Here is a 21,488-nt window from a genome sequence, read left to right as displayed (position 1 = left end):
AGATATAAAATTGCTATCAAATGTTAAATACCCTGAAGCTTTCTTCCATAACTGTCAAACTGGGACGACAATTATCAACTGGTGGCACGGAAGAGAAAAAGTTTTAAGGGATTACTCATTCTGTGAAATCGTTGCTTTTTATCCATCCCCGCTGCACTTTGCAACTCTAAATTTCTTGCATTCAACCATCATGAAAATTCTGATAGCTGGAAGATGGCTTATTCATCGTATATTTTAATGGAACTTTCATTTCAACTTGTCAATATATTCTTGAAGCTTTGCTTAAACGGATAACAATTTTTTTTTTAATTCAAAACTGTATGATTTGATTTGATAATCAAATGCTTTTAGTAGCAATATGACACTATATATTGTTTCAACCTTTATCACCAACATATGAAAAGTATTTGGAAATCATAGATGTAATTATACGATAACAACTAAGTCTGGAAAACAGAGCTCTACTATCCAAAATTGATCTCCCACCCTCCCCCACCCATCTGGTGTAAATAACTGTGCTTAATGATTATAAATTATGTCATAATCGGGGCCGGAATAAACAAAAAAGCATCCTGACCCTGAAAATTGTGTAATGCTATCATATTTATGGTGCACTGGGATATTTATAATCTAGCCCAGCTGTTCTATTAATAAATCTAGACAATCACGTGATCTACTATCCGTAAATGGCATATGAGATGGAGAGATCGAATTCCAAGACATCTCAGCTGCGCACGCGTGCTTTCTTTCGCAGCAGACGATTTCCAGTGAGAAAGAAAAATAAAAATTTTCTGTTCTTAGCGTGGGGATATTAGAAACAAGATGGTGAGTAACTTGTTTGACATTTTTTTTAAAAAAGTTATTCGTTATTTTCAAACAACAGTTTATGATGGGAAAGAAGTAACACTGATTGGAGATGTTTATAATTTGACAACCTTATTTCTTTGTAGTCGGAGTTCAAGATTTCTGAGAAACAGCTAACCGGTAAGTTTACTATAATTACACTACTTCGAGTAAGACATACATTCATTTGCATTTTCAGTGATGCTGAGGAGTTTAATTATAACTTGGTACCGCTTTGTGGCAATTAAGTTCTGTAAGAACCAAAGAATTTGGTTTTTAAAAACTTCTGATGGTTAATTGAATTGTACTTATGAATTATTCTATGAATTTGTATCGTGAACGTACGAGAACATTCGTAATATAACTGCACGCGCGGCCAAATATGGCGACTGCACGTACTCTAGATGTAGAAGACGAACGAGCATGATGCTATCCACACAACCTTGGCGTTTCTTCTTGTTTATATCTGTTCTCTGCAAGTGAATAAACATTCATCTGGCGCAAGATTATTTGTACAGTTTATTAATCGGAGGCCTTCAAATCAAATTTTAGAGAAGTTTTGACTGTTTCGGCTCAAAGCCTTTTTTTTTATTACAAGGAATGCAAAAAACACGAACGAACAGAGATCAAAACGCTGTATTTTTGAGCCTAGATAATGAAAAGAGGAAATCGGTAATGAAAAATTTTCATCGTTATCTCCAGCATAACTGTAGATCGTAGTGATGGGTTAATACGGAACATGTGGCCCCTCTACATGTGTAACAAAACGAGTAGGCACCGCTCGACATCCTCTGTTTGCAGATGTAGGAGGCAAATACATGTAGATGAAATGCATCTGTTTGCATAATTATGTAATTAAAACCAAAACACCAGGTGTGTCTACGACAAGGGGTGGTTTTGATACTAATCCTATTACTGAGGGGAGGGCTTGAATTACTAGTAGTAGAACACATGCACTCCAAACTTGGTTATGTGTGTGTGTTATATAATATTATTGATAAAAAAAAAATTTTAATTTAAAAAAAAATTACGTTTGATATTACGTTTGATATGTTTCTGATATTTTCATGGGTAGATAATGAAATAATATTTGAAACTATCATTGAAGTTTCCAACCTTAATTTGTGTATTATCATAAAATACGTGCAGTACATAGCAGATTAACAATTGTTTTGCAGATGCACACAATACTTTTAACCTTTTCGACAAAAAGGGCGATGGGCGGGTGTCAACGAAGGAACTGGAGAAAGTCTTTAAAAGTTTGGCTCTCCAAATCAACGACGAGCAGCTGAAGGAATGGGCCGACGAGATGGACGAGGAAGGTATGACACTGATCAAGGTCCTTATAACGCTTACGTGTGAGATTTCATACGTATGGTTTTCATCAAACATTTGTATTATGATCTGCGCCGTCTTTGCACTTTAGTACATGATTACTGGTAAATCATGTTAAGCGTTAGAGTTCAGCTAATTTTGGTCAATTTTATGTTCATATGAATGTACAGTTATTTAAGGAATTTGTGTTTTTATACATACCCCATTCCAGGGATAGTTTTAAGGGAGTTTACTACGCAGAGTAGTAAACAAGAGAATCACGTCATTCGATCAACAGCAGGGGCTTATTTGCATATTTATATTAATCCGCATCGGTGCGTCTTATCAAGCGTCTCCAGCATCCCCGAAACTGCGTGATAGAAACTGCTGCATCAGTGATAACAAGTGACCGACTTCTTGTTTCTAGGCAAGAACACACTGGAAAATACCTCATGACGCATGTTATCATCGAATATAAGCAAAGAGTTAGGTCAATGACATTACAAATTCTTCCTCTTACATATCTTCATAAATTTTGAATTTCGTTTCCATTAATTAGCTCTCTCTCTCTCTCTCTCTCTCTCTCTCTCTCTCTCTCTCTCTCTTCTTTTCACTGGCTGTTAATCGTTTTTTTATCAGCCGTTGTAAGATATACTGCAAAGTATGTGCCTCTCTGTCAGCCAGGCAGCTGATGCGCGGTCCCCCTGCCCTCCCTGATAGCAGCTGATTTATAGAGAGGTAAAAGTTGAAACCGAGAATACCAATTGTATTGACACTGTACTCTTGAAAACATAATAAACATAGATACACAGAAGGGCAAATTAAAAATTTACTATAACACCAAAGCGAAAAAAAATTCCGGTCCAGTACTATACTTCTAAAGAAAAACATGATTCTACAACACATAACATGCACAGCCGTTTGCTAAATAGATGTTCGTTTTCTAGTGCAAAACTCTTCTAACTGAAAAAAAGAAGTTTAACTGTTTAACTGGTTTTTGAGATGAACCACCTAAAGTTGCTGACTCTGCAAATCTTTTGAATCTCTAAAGACTTTGCCAATTCGACTTTTTCTTTTGTGAACCAATTGCAGTAGAAAAAAGGGGCATAGGCATAGTCTACATGTCTCCAGATGTTTTGTTGTATTCTAAATTTAGAGACCTGCAGGTTACATTTTAATCTAGATGTACATTATCTTTAGGCATAGCCTACATCCACTTCTCAAAAGAGAATACATTTTAATCGTATTCCCATAAAGCACGTTAAAACAATTCCTTTAGAAACAGACAAGGTTTATTTTGAACAAGTATTAACTGCAGTACTATGAATATTCCAGATAGCTTAATCACTGTTTAATTCACGGTCACCGCATCTTTTTCAGCCGAGGGCTATTTGACCTGGGAACAGTTCAAAGTTTTGTTCGAACGTAAAATCAGGATGGATGAAGACGAGAGAGAACTTCGTGAAGCATTTAGAGTATTAGACAAAGGAAATAAGGGAACAATTCCTGTAGAAGATCTACGATGGATTTTAAAATCAATAGGAGACGATTTCACGGAAGAGGAATTAGATGATATGATTGCTGAAACCGATACCGATGGTTCCGGAACTGTTGACTATGAAGGTAAAATTTATATCACTGTGTATAGCAGTAAGATTTTTAGTAAAAAAAAATATACAACACATGATTAATTGCGCTGAATTTCAATATTAGTGGTTTGGTAGTGGTGTCCTATGCATTGACAGACTGCTGTGTTTTGTAGAGTAAGGAAGCCACGCTTCCTAGTACCTAGAGATAAAAATTGTTCTTTTCTGTATCCCCTTTGGTAGTATAGACACATTGTTCCATGTACTTTGAACCCTCAAAACTTTCAACGTAAAAAAAACATCGATGCACTTTTGTTTTGCTCTTTTTCTTAATTTTTTTTTTTTTTTTTTTGGATACAGACTTTTTGGAATGTGACTCGATAGAATTGTAATGCATGATCAGTATGTAGTATATGAGTTTTTGTTTTTTCCAGAATTCAAAACCTTGATGACCTCAGATTGAACGTTGGATACAGTTTTCGTCCTTTTTGCATCAGGCAACACAATTCTATCGTACGCTCGCGTCCCGTTCGTCAGCTTGCTGATTGCATATTTTTGAAGGAATTTACATCAATATGAATAATAAAAAGCAAAATATAACACACATCCAGCTCCTGACGAATTTGGATCATTTTTTGGCAAGAAATTGCGGCGTACCCCAGCCTTTTCATTTTTGCAGTTTATATATCTATGAACTGTCCATTGACTTCTTCCTATCATTCCATATTGTCTTAACACATGCGCACTAACCGCTTGTAAAAGATATTTTAAAAAAAATAAAATTATTACAGAAGAGTAGCTTAACCCATGTGTGTTTTTTGTGTATTTTTGTTGCTGTTACGCTCAATGATTTTGCGCATTGCTAACTGTTACCAATTATTTCAGCTTCTTATGATTGCTCTTCTTATATCATTTCCAGAATTCTTAAAACTGATGATGGGCGATTAAATTTGCTGATTAAGGACTTTTGATTTTGACCGACTAATCACCACAGCAGAGGAAACACACACCTCTAGGAATTGCACTTTATCTGCCAATTACTTGCAGTTGAAATATCAGCCCTTCCAACTGTCACACTTATTAATAATTTCTATCATTGCGACATGCACAATGCTTGCAAGTTTTTAATCTCTCTTATTTTTTTGGCCAATTTGTTTTTCTTTTAAAATTTTAATAGCAGTGTTATCTTAACTGATGTAAACACAATTTAAAGCACGCTTGTTTGCTTTGCACATTTTTTTTTGGCGTTTGATTTTTCACGGAATAGTTGTGTTTAATAATAAATTGTTGACCTTTAAGTTCAGAGGTCAAACCGGATGAACCTGCCAAAAATATCCGGATTCCATGTTCACCTCATGCATGATTGGTTCCAATGTGACCAGACTGCCCTGGAACCTCCCATTATAATTAAAGTACTAACTTCTGTTCAGTTACCCAACGGCCCCATCATGTTGAATATGTGGTTTAAAAAAAAATCAATAACTTATAGATCTTTGAATGTTTTAAAATTGAGACGTATATATGTGTAGTTTTTTGTATGAATGGAAATTGTATGTAAACATACTGAATTTTCCACTAATAAAATTTGTTACTTCCTTCAAAATGTCAATGTTTTTTATTTGCCAGTTTCATATCGTTGATGATGGCAAAGGAAAAGGTTGCATACTTATTTTACAATTTTTTAATATTCATCCGCATTAAAAGATAAATATCTAAACAAATTTCCTCAAAATTAAACGTCATCGTTATCTATATTACTTTATAGTCAAATTGAAATTGCTTATTCCACATCAAGTGAATAATGACCGTGTGGTGCTTGTTAAATATCACGGGGGAATTGGATTTGCGCAATGTTATTTTAATTTCTCATTTTGGATAGTTTCCACAAAAGCTCTGCAGTGTACATGTAAAAAAATCATACTGACGATCTGATAGGAGAAGTTTCGTCATGTTGGTGTCCATAACGAAAACACTCGATCTTGATACATAAATGTACGTTGATTGTAATTCAGGACCCCCCTCCCCAGACACACACTTTTTTTGCAAAGTTATAAGTTGTACATAACCATAAACAAAGACCTTTTTTTATTTATTTATTATTTTTTGCGAGTCAAAATTTTAGATCAGTCTAGCCCCCCATCACCCCTTTCAATTTGCTTCCGTCGCCACTAATGCGCTTTGTCTTCTCATGTACTTCCATGGCAAAAAAAAAAAAAAAAAATGAACAGAAATTCGTGAAGTATATCAGAATTTACAGCAACATAATTGTCCATTAACATGAATACATGTACAACGCAAATTATAAAATTATATATATAAAAAAAGCACTGACGACCAAAATCTTAAATATACGTTAACGTGATTTAATCTTTCTTAAAAATAGTGTTTAGCGAAGTTCTTGCTTATAAAATGATTTGATTTGGAATACGTTGGGTAAGGGGATAGTAAAGATACATTCATTATTTTCAATGCAATGTTAAATATTTTATTACTCGTGCTCACAACCGTGTTTTATGAAAGACCTTTAACAGACGGTAATAATGGTAAGTAGCGCGAATACGTAGATATGTTATTTAACACACTGATTGAATGTTCTTATATTTATCAATAAATGCAGTTTCTGTATCTTGCATGTTGCAATTTCTATAATTTTATCGATTAAAACAATCATTGAATTTTTTACGCGTAAAAAACCCCAAGACATGAGCTTGTACATGAAGAGGTTTTCGTTACATTTTTATTTTTGAATACATATATCAAATGAGTATTTTCTTCCGTATTTCTAAGAAATCTGATCGTGTGTAACCAATGACGAAGCTGAATCACGATTTCACAACTGTTTGAATATAGTATTTAAAGGGGCATGGTCACGATTTTAGTAAAAAATTATTTTTCCGATTTTAATGTTCACAATGCTTCAGTAAGGCATTTTTGATAGGCAACCAAAATTTGAGTGTCATTTGTTAAGTTATAAGCAAGTTACAGAGCTTGCAATTCTATGCTATGTAAACAAAGCTTTTGTTAACATTTTGAGTGTTGAAGTGAAAATTCCAATTTTAGACCTAATGAATGTGTTAAACGTTAGGAACTGTTTCTTTATGCTTAAAATGAATAAGAAGATAGACAAATCAGGTTGAAAAAGGTTTTTACTGGTAATATTGAACCTATGTAAACACAAAAAACAGGGCACGAGTCTTGTTTACATGACAAAGAGTTGGGAGCCCTGTATCTTGCTTATAACTTTACAACTGACTCTCAAATTTCATTTGATCAGTAGAAATGCTTTCCTAAAGCATTTTAAATAATGAAAGCAGAAAAAATAGAATTTGACCAAAATCGTGACCATGCCCCTTTAAGGATGAATTTAAGTATGAAATGAACACAGCACGTGGCACCCTGATGCTATGTGACTGCAAAATGACGACACGGACTGCACGGACTTCCTCATTGAACCTTCAATCATTCGACAAACCTCGGATTCTTTCGTTGATATGATTTGTACGTTGTGACCGAGGAGTACCGAAGGAATTTTCCATATAAGGCATCCGGAACACCTCGAGTCTATACCCATGTATGGAAGACTTTTCTGTTCCTTCCATGCAACGTTCTGTGCAACTATCAAAATTCACTAATTTTCTCTTTCTTTTAGAGAGATTGAAAGATAAATTCTACAAATATCAATAAGGCAGTAAAATGCTTTTTAATGTTTCATATGGTCTGTGAACAAAAAAGATCATTGCAAAAATTTTACATTAAAATTATCAAATTTAAACTTTCAAATTGAAAAATATTAACCTTTTAATGTAACCGAAATTTACATGTCCACGGACTCGAGTTTAATTTTTTTTAAGATGTTGGCTACCGTCATACCCACATGAACCATCGAAGAAAGTTGTTTATTGTTAAAGTGAGCAAAATAATTTTATGGTCGCAAAAATAAATCAAATCGAAAGTGTTTTGTTATCTCTCTCAGCTTGAGGTTGCCTATTTAATAGTTTATATGAGTGATTTCAACACCGTCTTAAATCACTCTGATATACTCACATGCCCATGTTATTTCAACAGCAAATCAGTGTAGCAGATATCGAAAGGGTTCACTGCTGAAAGAAACCGTAGACATCAAATCCCAAACCGCTCTAACTATCTCTCTCCACATGCCAGAGAAATTTAACTGCTTGGAAAGACTTTGTCTTTAACACACATAAAAGCCACATCGAGTGGGATTTCTACAAAGGATACATTCGTAGCTTAGCACGAACTCCAGAACAGAATAGACAAAAAACAAACCGCCATCATGGGTTTTTCGCTTTTAATTATAATTTATTCGTCTCACTCGGGTGTAAAATTTCTGTCCAACCACGTGCGTTTTAAATGATCAAAAGTGGCCAAAACATATTATCTTCAATCTCTCAAAGAGACTGTAGTATACATCAGTGATAATAGTGTGAAATGAGATAGAAAGCATGTGCGCTCGATCTGATTTTTTATCTACAATTATTTATATTGCCCACAGCTGGTTCAATACCGCTTCGAGCTTCGCCAAGGACATTCTGAAATCGAGGTTCTCGCGAGATCTGACATCAGTTCACGGGGCTTTAGTTTTCAGAAACGGGTGCTTTATCACTTAAAAAATGAAAATGTCAGAAATCAGGAGGTTTGATTAAAAGAGTTTGTGTGACTCTCGAAGAACAATGGGTCTCGGCCTCTTGTGTATCCTTTGTGTGACCCTGTTCAATGCTGTGTGGTCATCTAGTGTAATATCCAGTGGACTTTATGCGGATCCAAGCAAAGCAGGTAAGATTTTCAATAAGTCATTGAGATTTTTTTTTCTAAATAACTTTATTTAACCAAATATGATAAATGATAATATCATTTCAACAAAATATGATATTTAGAATTCAAATTGAATAAATGAGCGATTCATTTGCTTGGTTTTTCTCATATTGTTACACTGATATTATTAAATTATTCATGCTTCTTCAAACTATGACATCACACGTACATACAATATCAGCTTTTAATTGTTATTCGAATGATATTCAGTCTGTTTCTTTTCTGATTTTGCTGATCAAAAATAAATATCGTTGATTTTTTTTTTCTATTAGAAAAATGCATACATGATAATTTTATCATTATACTATCAACTTTTTGCTATATCAACGTATTATGGACAACATTTCAACATACTTTGCTTTTCAAATGGGATGAGAAAAAATGCCATGATAAGCCATTTCATAGTAACAAAGACTTTGGCAATTAAATGTAGAATTTATATAAAGAGTCACCAAAGGTTACTATAACACAATCATTACCCGGTTAATATCACTATCACTTCTCGCACTATCAATCTCACTGTGTGGATTTTTCTTATTTTAAAGAGAAGGGGGCGATGCATTTAATTATGTTTTGTTTATACCCAGAAATAAAAAGAATCATAATGCAGAATTGTACAATTGCAGACGCATTTATTTGAACAAGTTTGTTTGATTTGTTTATATGATTTCTTTTATTTTATCTATGAAGACCTATTCGATAAACTGTTTCAGAATATGTTATTCAACAGGCTTGTTTCAACGTTTGTTTTTGTTTATACATGTATTTTAGCCAATCTTTGCTGCACTATTTCCCTGATGTTTTGTCTTATTAAACTCGGTATAAAAACATATTTTTTTTTATTTTTCAGCTTACCGAGATGCGGACATCGCGTGCGATACCGGGGGACTGGCGTTTTACCGGAACCTGCTCCGGTCCCGACAGACCACACGGATTCCGTAAGACACCGCGAAACACCGGACGGTGTGGTGCCCAATAAATTAAATCATTACTGAAAACAAATTCAATTAATTGATGAAGCTTGAGTGGCAATTTAATAGAGAGAAAAAAAAACAGACCCCTTGTTTTCTGTTTTGTTTAAAGGTTTTTTTGGATAGCCGGGGAGTGTTTAGCATATGTATCTTACCAGCTGAACTCTCTCGGAGTTGAAAGAGGCATAATTTGGTTGTTGTTGTGCTGTTGTGCAATCTTTCATTAAGTTTCTATCACGCTGCTTCCTTTGAGTGGTGGTGACTTAGCATGTAAGGTTAAGTTTATTAGAGGATTGTCAGATGGGAAAAGAACCTTGTCTATCCCTTTGTTTATTCCTTTTTTCTTGATATAAAAATCTTTAATGAGGAAAAAGGGGCTTTAAGGAGGGGTTTATATAGCCTTTACATGTACCTGTTACTCAATTCATTTGATCTTATCGATGAAATAACTTTAAATTAGATTGAATTAATTAAGTTTAGCTCGAAATTTTTGTTTGACAGATAGTTTAATATATTTTTAATTCTTTCGACTTTATGTAAAATATTGTCATTTTGTGATTTTAAAATCTCTAAGGTGGGTCTAAATACAAAACCGCTAATATGACCAGCATTGACTTCGTATGCACAGTACAGTAAAATTATAACTTACATTATTATGGCCTACAGGTAAACCTACGTGGTTTGACGTTGTTTTGATTATTTGTTTATACATATGATGTGTATCAACTGTAAATGAGTGTTCGGGAATTGTTGATATCTTGATATGAATCATTCTACAGTATATGTGATTTGAAATGTCTTTTCTTTGCAGCCATATCCCGTCCTACAGCAGATTCCCACGCACGTTTCGAACACGTCGCGCCGCCACGGGGGACCTGAGTCGTCTCTGGCAAGATGGCGTCATTCCATACCAAATCCAGTCCAACTTTACAGGTTTTTTAATGATTCATAAACAAAAAATATATGTATGTTTTGCAAGTAAACAAAAAATCAAGGCATGTTGGAGTACGTAATTAATGATATACTAATACACTGTTTCACTCTCTTTCGCTGTATAATTTATACAAAGTCCCATATATAATTATGTCGTTTTGAGAGGTTTTTTTTTAAATGAGTCAATTCTAAATTCACCGGCCTATTATATTTTTGTAAAGATGTGCATCTTTTTGACATTTATTTCTTTTGTTTACGTACCAAACGTTAGCCCACCAAAAAGCCATCTTTGTGTCTGCCATGCGTCACTGGGAAAACTACACATGCATCACCTTCGTGGAAAGAACAACCGAACCCGACTTCATCGTATTTACACAAAGACCATGCGGGTGAGATAATAGTACTATATTTCCCCCCTCCACTTTATTATTTTTTTTGAATGATAACATAAATTACGACTTAAATATAACATGGCTCGTCTTTTGAAGATGTTGCTCGTTTGTTGGGAGGGAGTTACGAGGAGCCCAAGCCATTTCCATCGGAAAGAATTGTGATAAGTTTGGCATCGTTGTTCATGAACTGGGTCATGTGATTGGCTTTTGGCACGAACACACTCGGCCAGACAGAGATAACTATATACAAATTCTGAGCGAAAATATCAAAGAAAGTAAGGCGTTCATGAAAACCTCTTTTTTTTGGTGGACCTTTTGCATGACTTGAATCGAAGAGAAATTATATTCTTCGTATGCTTGTAGATCATGACAATAATTTTGCAAAGATGACCTTGACCGAGATCAACTCTCTTGGAGAGGAGTATGATTTCTCGAGCATTATGCATTACGCTAGAAACACGTTTTCGAAGTCGAGTGACTTGGATACTTTGGTTCCAAAGACGCTAACAGCAGATATACCAGAGATCGGTCAAAGGCAACGTCTGAGTGTAGGAGACATCATCCAAACCAATAAACTGTATAAATGTCCAAGTGAGTCTTCTGCAAAATCACAAAGAGTCGTAGAACACACACTTAATTCAACTATATGTAGAACACACACTTAATTCAACTATATGTAGAACACACACTTAATTCAACTATATATCTTCGTGATTGCTATGACGCATTTTACAAATATCGAACAAAATAAAAGAAAGTGATTTTTGAAATATGATTACTTTGAAAATTAGCTTTCAAAACTTTATTTATTTTCTATGATAATAAGTTTTGTATTTATTAAGATATTGAAAGAGTTGAATCTATTGACCAAGATTTCAAATGTGTGAAATCACCCAAACTATTCTATTTTGGAAGTGCATTGCATGTATTAGTATCCCATATTAAAACACTACACGGGTTTTTTCTCTCCAGGTTGTGGTGCGACGCACCAGGAATCGTCCGGCACCATATCTTTCAACGCGTCTGGAGGGGTCACCAAACAGTGCCAGTGGCGGATCACGGCGGCATACGGCGAGAAAATCAACCTTAACATAACCTCACTTACCATAACAGACACCCCCGATGTGTGCTCGAATAGCTTTCTGGAAATTCGCGACGGACATTTCAAAAAATCACCCCTGATCGGTGAGATTAAAAACTAAACAAAAATTAAGTGTTTACTCTTGCTCCTATTTTTATATATATTATACTGTTTTAGCATTCTAAATTGCCAGGTCGTTACTGTGGAAGTAAACTTCCTCCGGCAATTAAATCTACCGGAAATAGACTGTGGCTTGCATTCGAAACAAAATCTTCCGAAGACTCCAGATTTGCAGCAAGTTTTGAAGGTATCTTTGAAGCTTAACTCATTTCCTCCAACCAAAAATTGCATTCTCTGTCAATTTATCCTTTCTTTGGCACAACCCTTTTATTAAATTTTTAGCAATGTGCGGGGGAAAGATCAACAACAATGCGGGTCACCTGACCAGCCCTAACTACCCGGATGACTACCACCCTAACAAGAATTGTGTGTGGGTGATAACTGTCAGTCAGGGTTACACAGTTGGTCTAGTGTTTGATTATCTGGAGGTGAGTTCGATTGGAAATTCTCCATGGTCCAAAGATAAACTACCTATCTACTGTCATGATGTTAATTTTAAATTTACAGGGTGTATATGGTGTAAATACAAAATTCACAACATGACACTACTTTTACTCCTCGTCGTATTTTCTATCTGTCTCAGCTTGGTTGGGTTTTTATTTATTTTCAGTTAAGATTTTTGATGCTCTGTAAACACAACCACGTGCCATTAAACTATTAATAAAATCAACGTCATCTTCTTTATTTTTATTTTGAAGATTGAAAGCCATGATGACTGCGTGTATGATCACTTAGAAATTCGAGACGGAGGCGATAAGAACGCGAATGTCCTCGCAATGCTTTGTGGGTATAATCTACCTGCTCCGATAAAATCAACTTCAAACCAAATCTACATCAAATTCTTCTCCGATGACAGCGTCATGAAGCGCGGGTTCTCCTTAAACTTCATTGCTGGTAAATCTTGGCATGGTTCAAACAAGCGCAAGGAAGATAATCATGTAAAAATACACCAGGCTTGTCTGTAAATTCAACAAGTAAAAATTGTGGTTACGTTTAATAACCAGTTTTGAATACTTTAAGGTGGAAAGTATGAAATCGTGCTCACCAAACTTTTAAGGTGCTCAGCATAAAAAAAAACCTCAAAAGATATAGGGTGAGGACTTTTTTAACCTGTTTAAATATCGACTTACAATTTCGCTTGGGTTTTTTTTTTCGCAGGATTGTCTTTCAAAATATTGTGGTACTAGAAAATAAGATAAAGTACAATGAAGTACATTTACTACATTATGGTTGTACGTGTATAACCATCCATGATAAAAAAAATTGTTATGACTATTAATTGATGCGGTTTTCATTATTCAGAATTTGAATTTCTTTTAATCATAGTATGATATGTAAGGAAAAATTACAAATTAAATAAAGTTGTATCTCAAACATTCTGTATTAGAATATGTTAATAAATTTTCAGTCTTTGCAACACCAATATGATTGAAGCTGTATTTTAACCATTTTTTCGTTACCAGAAATTGACGAATGCGCAACCGGAACTCATGGCTGTGAGCAGATTTGTATCAACACGATGGGAGGTTACAAGTGTGATTGTAAACTAGGCTATGAACTCCATTCTGACGGCAAAAAGTGTGAAGGTCAGTTGTCAGGTCAATGCATTGCCCACACAGATCAATCTTTACGGGAAAACAACAATAATAAAAAAAAAACAATACAACAACTTAAATACTAGTAAACAGGTTTTTAGAGCCAATATTACACTTTCTTGTTGGAATTGTATCATAATATGATTTTATTATATGTTTATGTTTTTATCGTTCATTTTGTTTTGATATAGATTAGTTTTGCAAACACTGCTATTGATATTTCATTTCATTTACAGTGATATTGTGGTCACTGGTATTATGACAAGTATGTTTTTTTCCTTTATCAAGTATTTTATTTAGCCTTAAGTCACCTTAATAAAATTGAAGCAGTATTTTGGTAAAAAAATGTTTCCAAATTCACCGGGATAACTTTCGCAAATGAAATGAAAGAGTCGTTTCTTTTTAATGGTTGTTTGCCCCCAACACCCCCACCCCAATAAAATTGGTTATAACAATTCTGCAAACATGATAAGATATAAAACGAATTATACGCTTGAAGAGAATGAAGAGAATTAGTTTTTTGATTTATCATAATAAAACAATTATAGCCTTTTGATATCGGTCAATACATGGTTTTATGGATCTGATGAGAGTAAATCAACCTCAGACTTCGTCATCGGTCGATATACTTTCATCAGTTCGATAAAACCATGTATTGGCCTCATCAAAAGGCAATAATTGTATAATATTGACCTCCTGACAGATGCGTGTGGTGGATATCTGGAGAGTCAGACCGGAACGCTGTACAGTCCGTCGTTTCCGGACACGTACCCGCCCTCCAAAACCTGTGTGTGGGAGATCAAGGCCCCGGAACAGTACAAAATCACCCTCACCTTCACACACATTGATATGGAGGGAAGAAACGTAAGAACTATTTACTTACAATCATGAATGCTTACATACCGGAACCGAATTGTTTAAGGTTAGCGGTCCTGATGATGACGCTGTCTTGGTAAATGTACTAGTACGTTGTTAGAAAAGTTCGCGAACAGAGTGATTTCCGTGAAAATTGCTGTGTACTTTGTAGAATGACATATGTTTTATAAAATGACTACCAATTAAAAATAAGTATGCAAAACATCATATGATTTTGAAGTAGTAGTTTGGGCCACTTTGAGATAAAACTGTTGATGAAAGCAATTATATTCAAAATGCAATGATCTGAACGATGCCGCATTTTTAAATAAAACATTCGTTCAGTGGAAAACTTTTATAACACTCCAGCTGGTTTCGAACTCGGTGGTTACAGATCCATAGCTTACGCTTTGACTGCTGATGCTCTATCGTTAGACATCAAAGTTGTGAGAGAGAGAAAAAATACATAAAGTTATAGATTCTTTTGTTGTTTGTTTCGAAAGAAAGTACATGTACATGTACGTCTTATTACCGGTATTGAAGTGACGCATTCTTGCATTTTAAATGATCGTCGCACTGAAGCAGCTTTTAAGCCCGCATTCTGAAAGATTTATTGAACTGCGTTGGTTTGCTCTCTACGTATTCATGCTTTTCTTTCGTACATAAACTTTTATTTATACTTTCAATGGAATCAGAGATTGAATTTATTCAAAAGAAAAGGAAATTGATAGACATCTACATCTTTGACTCCAAATACTGTAATGATGTACATGTACAATGAATTATCGTCTTTTGTGTCTTAGCAAGAATGTGAGTACGACTATGTGGAGGTAACTGGAGGGGCAGGATACAACAAACCGTACGGACGATTCTGTGGACGGGAACTTCCGGACGCCATCACTTCCGATTCCAACTCCCTCCAGGTCAAGTTTAACTCCGACGATTCCGTCCAAAGTACAGGCTTCCAGGCAGAATACTTCATTGGTACGCAAAACCAGAACCATTTTTAAAAAATAAAAAAAGCAGCAACATGTGATACGTCGAATTGGTCATTTCTCTCATCCTTTTAATTTCAGACAAAGATGAATGCGCAGTACGAAGAGGAGGCTGTCAACACACCTGTATAAATACAATAGGAAGTTACATGTGCGCATGTCATAACGGATATACGCTCCATGAAAACAAACACGATTGCAAGGAAGGTATGACATACATCTTTGGGTCTTTGGTAAAAGGAAAAATGATCTTTGAAAACATTAGAACTTTCAAATTTTGAAACAATCAATTTTCATCTTTCAGATGTTGAAGGTTGTCGACATTATCTAAACGATCACAAAGGCGTAATAGTCAGTCCGCTGTGGCCAAAATATTATCCTAGCAAATCAAACTGCGAATGGAGGATAACAACCGCGCCCGGACATCGCATCAAGTTGACCTTCGACGAGTTTTCTATAGAGCCCCACGACCAATGCGTTTACGATTACATTGAGCTGTTTTCCGCCCCTAGCAAGCTCCTCGGGAAATATTGCGGGGGCATTAGTGACGTCCCGAGCGACATCATCTCTGACGAAGAGGAACTGATCGTCAAGTTTAAGTCCGATGATTCAGTTCAAAGACATGGGTTTCAGGCTGCATATTCTTCTGGTAAAAAGTTTGCAATCATTGTATATGTTGAATTTACAAATTCAAAAGAAATTATAGATCGACAATTTCACAAAGGATTAAGATAATAATGATTTGATCATAAATATTACATTTATTATTTGATTAACTGTCAATTCCTTAAGATTTCTAATGTCGTGAATTCAAACGATCACGTACGTTCGCTACTTTATGCAGTAGGTGGTAGTATTTACATTTTATAGTCTGCGGAGGAGACCTAAATGCTACATCAGAACGAAAGACAATCTACTCTCATGCAAAGTACAGTGACCAGAACTACCCCAACAATGCCAGGTGTGAATGGACCATAAAGGCATCCCCAGGGGCCAAGGTCAGCCTCAAGTTCACCACCTTTGACCTCGAGGATGGGAAAGATGAGTGTGGGTACGTATTAAAAGTCAAGAAGGTCATTTTCGGAAATATCCTTTTTATTTTATTTTGGGGGGGGGGGGGTTAGAGAATGTAAAAATAATTGTCGAAAATGGGGAAAAAACGACACTCAATATCTGACCAGATATACGTCAGTCTTTTCTTTTATGTAGGTATGATGTTGTAGAATTGTATGATGGCGTGAAGGAAAAGAACAAGCTTCTTGGATCTTATTGCGATGTTCAGGTATAAATGCGCCAAGCATAGAGTTTATCTTTTTTGTTATGTTTTTGTATTTGAAACTTATAAAGTAAAACGCTATATACCAATTAATTTATCATAACGAAATATCTTTCGTCGCGCGCTTGCGTTCTTGTGTACCAAAAAAATCCAATATTTTATACAAATGTCTTTCAATTGTAGCTTCCACCGAAAACTGTCACAACTTCAGACAAATTGATCATTGTTTTTAATACTGACAATACAGTCACGTGGAAAGGATTTGCCGCGGAGTACCAGGAAGTGGTAGCATAAAGCGGGAATGACGTCTATAAAAGCATCGTCTGCTGCTTTGTAAATACTCGCCTCTCCTCTCTGAAATGGCAAAAAGGACTCTTCAAGTGTCCCTAAAATACACCAAAGAACCCCAAAAACATACACTGTACGTGAAAATATGGTCACATTTACCATATTTTCAGATTAATGTAAACCAATGTACACGGCTGACTTGCTTTTAATGTAATTGACCTTTTCGTTTAAACTACACAGGTTCCATTTCCTTTTATCAAAATTTTTCGGTTTTCATTCTATTTAAGTTTACATTTAAACAAAACGAAATATTTACCATAGATTTTATGTACTTTTTATTACATGTATATATATAAAAACAATATCAAACAACATGTATGTATACATGAACATGTATCTTAATATATCACAGTCACTATAGATTTTAATTGCCCACATAACTTTCATGCTTATAATTGTTTTTAACTTCAATCTTCATAACATTAAAATAATAATCTGATGTTCGTTTTTTTTTCAAATAAATATACAAGTGCAAGTTTGTTGTTGTTTTTTTTTTTCTTATGAATTGACAATACTTTTCCCCTAGTGAATTAGACAAGAAATTGACCAAACATCCGCTACTAATGTGGATATTTCCACTTTAACTCTGTTTGGTGGGCGACTCCACGCGGATTTCTTTGTTGTCCACTTTGAGCTGGTCCTCCGAGGCGTTGGGGGTGGGGCGGTCCCAATCGGGCATCCTCTTGTCCCAGAACTCGCTGACCTTGGTGCTGATGTTACCGTTCTCTTCGCGCCATTCCCTTTGCCATTGGCGGAGCTCCTGGACCTCGCCATCTTTTCTGACCTGTCAACAGATTAAGAATTCTTTTTACAAAACGAAATTTTAGCCATACATCCATGCACGGATGCAGAATGATTTTTTAATCATACACGTACGACGAGTACAAAAAAAAAAACATTCCTCAGGACAGGATGTTCCGAGGGATATTTTTTTTGCTAAGGAGAGAAGGGTTTTTGTAAGGCCTAATTTCGGCAACTTCTATACTATAAGAGCAATTAACAAGTCTGGTCCGTTCCCTCAAGAATCATGCATGCCATTGAACCAGTTTGTATAACATAACATGCATTTCAATGAAAAAAAAATCATGGTGCATAATTTCTTTAAGTCCCACGTTGTAATTTTTTTGCAATGTTTAAAAGTAAGTGCTGATAGTAAAGTCCTTAATCTTTATCTCCGTTTCATAATCTAAGATTTAAAAAAAGTTGAGACAATTTTTTTTGTTTTCATTTTGTAAACCGTTTGAAAAAGTTTCTACTCATATATTTAATAATTGTATTTTTTTCTTCCCCCCCCCCCCCTTGTACCGCGTGTTTTGCCATTTATTTTATACATGAGTTTAAAAGGTTATTGGTATTTATTTCGCTACATCATTAATATCCAATTATAGATATTCTGACGAAAAATTGGCAAATCTAACCTTTTCTAATAACTTACAAAAATACTCCGTAGTTACCTTTACCTGATAAATTTCAATATCATATTCATTTTGCCGGTTTCCATGATTGCTACATATGTATATTTATTGAAAACTGTTGGTTATCGCTTTAATAATGGTTTTCTATTCATTAATAATTCATTTAAAAAATTAATGTGATGACAACACATAAAACAGTACGATTTAGACAGACTAGGGTTCTTAAAATCTATGCATGATTTTTTCCTTAAAACTGTTGTACTTTTAGATACTATTTCAATCTCAAAACCACTTTACAATGGTCTAAAGAGACTATAAAATACATAAACATTTTAAAAGAGTTTCTAATTAAATAACAACGGCGTACGTGAAGATACATGCATAAATAAAGGTAACCCTGTGTTTTGAATAAATGATATCCAGAAACTACCGGGGGAGCATATTTTATTTATTTTCCTAATAAATAAACATAATTTTCTTAAAAACAGTGTTCAATATTAGACATTATACTAGTATGTTTAAAACTAATAGCATTTTTTTTTATTTTGGTATAACTTACTGATAAGTATTGATTTCTTTCTTGTTGTAATGACGGACAATTAAGAATATAATGAAATTTATCCCCAATTTCGTGTTTTGTGCATTATAAAGTACAATGGAAGCACTTCCCTTCTTTTATACAGAATACCTTGATAGAGGTGAATATACAGTTCAATCTAAATTTAACAAGGTCCAGTTTAAATGTGTTCTTCAGTTCTTAATCAAACAGGACAATTAGCTATGTCAATATTTTCATTATCACCGTATTTGATAAATATGGACGGCATCAAAGGCGATGAGGGCTCCATTTAACTTCATTGTATACATGCATAGCATATAGGTACATTAGGCTAAAAGCAATAGCCCATGATATGCCAAGTATGTAGATTAAAACAATTCTCCATTAAATGCATTTGCTTAGCTTTATAGATGTTTTATTGGTGTAAAAGCATGTATGTCCTTTATTTCTACATGTATCAATAATCAATACATTCTTAAATACATGAAATATAGACCCCATAACTTAGTTTGTAAGGTGGAATATTTTTACATGAGAAAATGGGAACAGAATACCGATACATGTAAACAGTAATATGAAAGTGTTTATGAAATTCTTGGGACATATTTCCATTATCATAATAACTATTATTTATATCAAAATAAGACACTGCTAAAATGTCTAAATTTGTGCAGCCAATTTCAAATACATGCACATTCAATTATTTGATTAAAACATTAGCATATGGAACCTAAGCAGTTAATGCATTATACATGATTATGTTTATCAGTTGGAAGCAGAAGATTGCACTTCTTGTCAGAGTGTGATAATTCCTGAATGTCTTAGATATTCATTTACTAACTAGATATCCAAAATTCTTGAAAATAAGCTGCGGCTCATTTTTAAACATTGATTAGAAAGTTGGGCCTTCAAATAAAAGTGGAAGGCTGGAGACGGAGTTAAAATGCGGTAGAATTCTGTGCAAAGCCGTAGAATAAACATGTATGGCCTACTGTATGCACGGAAAATACACCCGTTTTATTTTCTTCGTTGTCAGCAGGCAAATTTAACACTGGGCGAATTCCATTCTTGCAAATAATATCTCTTTTAACACAATTACACTTGGCCAAATTCAAGATGGGACGACATTTTTTGCAAACAAGCTTCTTATTAAAAGTAAGTCTAGCAAATTTTCAAGATTTTACAGGTAGTGACAAGTATTGGTATACTAACAAGATATCCCCTCCACTGTGATTGGATGACAAGGGCCGCTTCCTCCTCCGTCCAGATGAGAGACAAGGGTAGTGGGGGGCGGGGACTGTAGTTAAAAAAAATATGTGTAACTAACACGTTAATCAAATAACTTTTGTTTCGACAAACATTAGACAATTATAGCTCCTGGTAACCTTGAACGAACTGAGCAAATGTCAGTGCATGTAGAAAATGTATCTATAAATATTGACAGTTTTAACTTTTAAGTGATGATAGTAAAATAAATATGGAATATATTTGTGCTATTAATATTTTTTATCCATAGCATATTTTTTTCATAATTTTTTAAATTTTAACTTCATTACTTTGTATAACTTGAATATACTTTAAACATAAAATTTAAAAATAGGTTGATATACCGTAGATTTTAAATGGAAAAATAAATTTTCTTACTGAGTTTCCCAGTGTTTTGCTACAAATGGAATCTTCTCAAATGTGATTTCCTTTCTGTCATCAAACTTTGGATTATTTCTTTTAAATAAAAAATTATTCAAGGTTAACAACCATAAACTTGTATCACAAACAATATATGGTCCATTCCAAAATGAATGTAAAAAGAAATTGTTTGAAATGAATATTTAATGAAGTCATAATTACTTGTACAAATGCTCTGTGATGTAATCTAAAGCATTAAATGCTGTTCTTTTTCTCTGAAATTAAAAACAAGATGTTAAAAAAAGAACTGGAGATTATTGTTAATTGAAAATCAGTAAGTTTTATCCATTTTCTTAAAACACAAGACATCAGCTCCATTTTGACAAATGATAAAGAATGGGATTACATCTTTTTTTATTACCTCTAAGCATTTTTCTTTCTTTGCTTGCCTTAGCATATCTTCTAAAGCTGGCAACAACCATGGGAAAACATAATGTTCTAAATACTCTCTTGGTGTACCTAAAAATTTAATTCAAATTGTTGATCTGTCATTTAAAATGTTGGTAGATGTATTCATAATATATAATTTGTCTCTGAAAGAGATAAGCAAGGAAGCTTAAACACAGTGAATATAAATACTAGTAAGTAAATATTTTTACAATACAGCAAGGATGTCTTGAATATTCATAAGATCTACACGTTGTTCAAAAGTTTTTCATGGGTCACATTCAAACTGAAGTTGTCTA

General features: G+C 34.3%; 3 protein-coding genes across 6 annotated transcripts in view; 2 read left to right on the top strand and 1 right to left on the bottom strand.

Annotated features, from left to right (window-relative positions):
• Positions 1–704: 704 nt before the first annotated feature.
• Positions 705–5,346, top strand: LOC128166273 (troponin C-like). 2 transcript variants are annotated; one of them, XM_052831338.1, is made up of 5 exons: positions 705–825; positions 951–984; positions 2,022–2,165; positions 3,538–3,780; positions 4,663–5,346. In XM_052831338.1, the coding sequence occupies exons 1-5, from the start codon at positions 823–825 to the stop codon at positions 4,689–4,691; spliced, it is 453 nt and encodes a 150-aa protein (XP_052687298.1). In that variant the 5' UTR covers positions 705–822; the 3' UTR covers positions 4,692–5,346. The 2 variants fall into 2 exon arrangements, with proteins under 2 accessions (XP_052687298.1, XP_052687296.1); XM_052831336.1 differs by having other exon boundaries at positions 4,178–5,346.
• A 2,846-nt stretch (positions 5,347–8,192) lies between these two features.
• LOC128168329 (tolloid-like protein 1) lies at positions 8,193–17,256 on the top strand. The gene is made up of 18 exons (XM_052834560.1): positions 8,193–8,537; positions 9,427–9,514; positions 10,359–10,480; positions 10,752–10,869; positions 10,969–11,147; positions 11,236–11,463; positions 11,845–12,057; positions 12,147–12,260; positions 12,356–12,501; positions 12,772–12,967; positions 13,537–13,659; positions 14,372–14,532; positions 15,327–15,507; positions 15,600–15,725; positions 15,823–16,167; positions 16,389–16,569; positions 16,728–16,800; positions 16,978–17,256. Exons 1-18 carry the CDS (start codon positions 8,435–8,437, stop codon positions 17,086–17,088), a joined length of 2,808 nt encoding a protein of 935 aa, XP_052690520.1. The 5' UTR covers positions 8,193–8,434; the 3' UTR covers positions 17,089–17,256.
• Positions 17,257–17,647: 391 nt separating this feature from the next.
• The window catches only part of LOC128168332 (IQ domain-containing protein K-like), an 11,087-nt gene continuing 7,246 nt past the window's right edge, over positions 17,648–21,488 (bottom strand). For all 3 annotated transcript variants that reach the window (XM_052834564.1, XM_052834562.1, XM_052834563.1), the window contains exons 4-8: positions 21,164–21,261; positions 20,965–21,017; positions 20,761–20,838; positions 20,329–20,413; positions 17,648–17,926 (exon numbers count right to left, since the gene is read on the bottom strand). In XM_052834564.1, coding sequence (XP_052690524.1) covers positions 17,723–17,926; positions 20,329–20,413; positions 20,761–20,838; positions 20,965–21,017; positions 21,164–21,261 — 518 coding nt within the window. In that variant the 3' untranslated portion in view covers positions 17,648–17,722. The remainder of the gene's footprint in view (positions 17,927–20,328; positions 20,414–20,760; positions 20,839–20,964; positions 21,018–21,163; positions 21,262–21,488) is intronic.

The sequence above is a fragment of the Crassostrea angulata genome, chromosome 10 (genome assembly GCF_025612915.1).
Source record: "Crassostrea angulata isolate pt1a10 chromosome 10, ASM2561291v2, whole genome shotgun sequence".
Lineage (NCBI taxonomy): Eukaryota > Metazoa > Mollusca > Bivalvia > Ostreida > Ostreidae > Magallana > Magallana angulata.
The sequence above is the reverse complement of the archived record's forward strand: the minus strand, read 5'-3'. Positions and strand labels throughout refer to the sequence as shown.

What these genes read in the sequence shown, in the direction of transcription:
- LOC128166273 (XM_052831338.1), top strand. An exon ending in TTCTGAGAAACAGCTAACCG is followed by an intron (nt 985 to 2,021) that starts GTAAGTTTACTA and finishes ATTGTTTTGCAG; the next exon opens with ATGCACACAATACTTTTAAC. An exon ending in CGACGAGATGGACGAGGAAG is followed by an intron (nt 2,166 to 3,537) that starts GTATGACACTGA and finishes CATCTTTTTCAG; the next exon opens with CCGAGGGCTATTTGACCTGG.
- LOC128168329 (XM_052834560.1), top strand. Translation starts at nt 8,435, where the DNA reads ATGGGTCTCGGCCTCTTGTGTATCCTTTGTGTGACCCTGTTCAATGCT. An exon ending in TTTACACAAAGACCATGCGG is followed by an intron (nt 10,870 to 10,968) that starts GTGAGATAATAG and finishes CGTCTTTTGAAG; the next exon opens with ATGTTGCTCGTTTGTTGGGA. An exon ending in TGACGGCAAAAAGTGTGAAG is followed by an intron (nt 13,660 to 14,371) that starts GTCAGTTGTCAG and finishes ACCTCCTGACAG; the next exon opens with ATGCGTGTGGTGGATATCTG.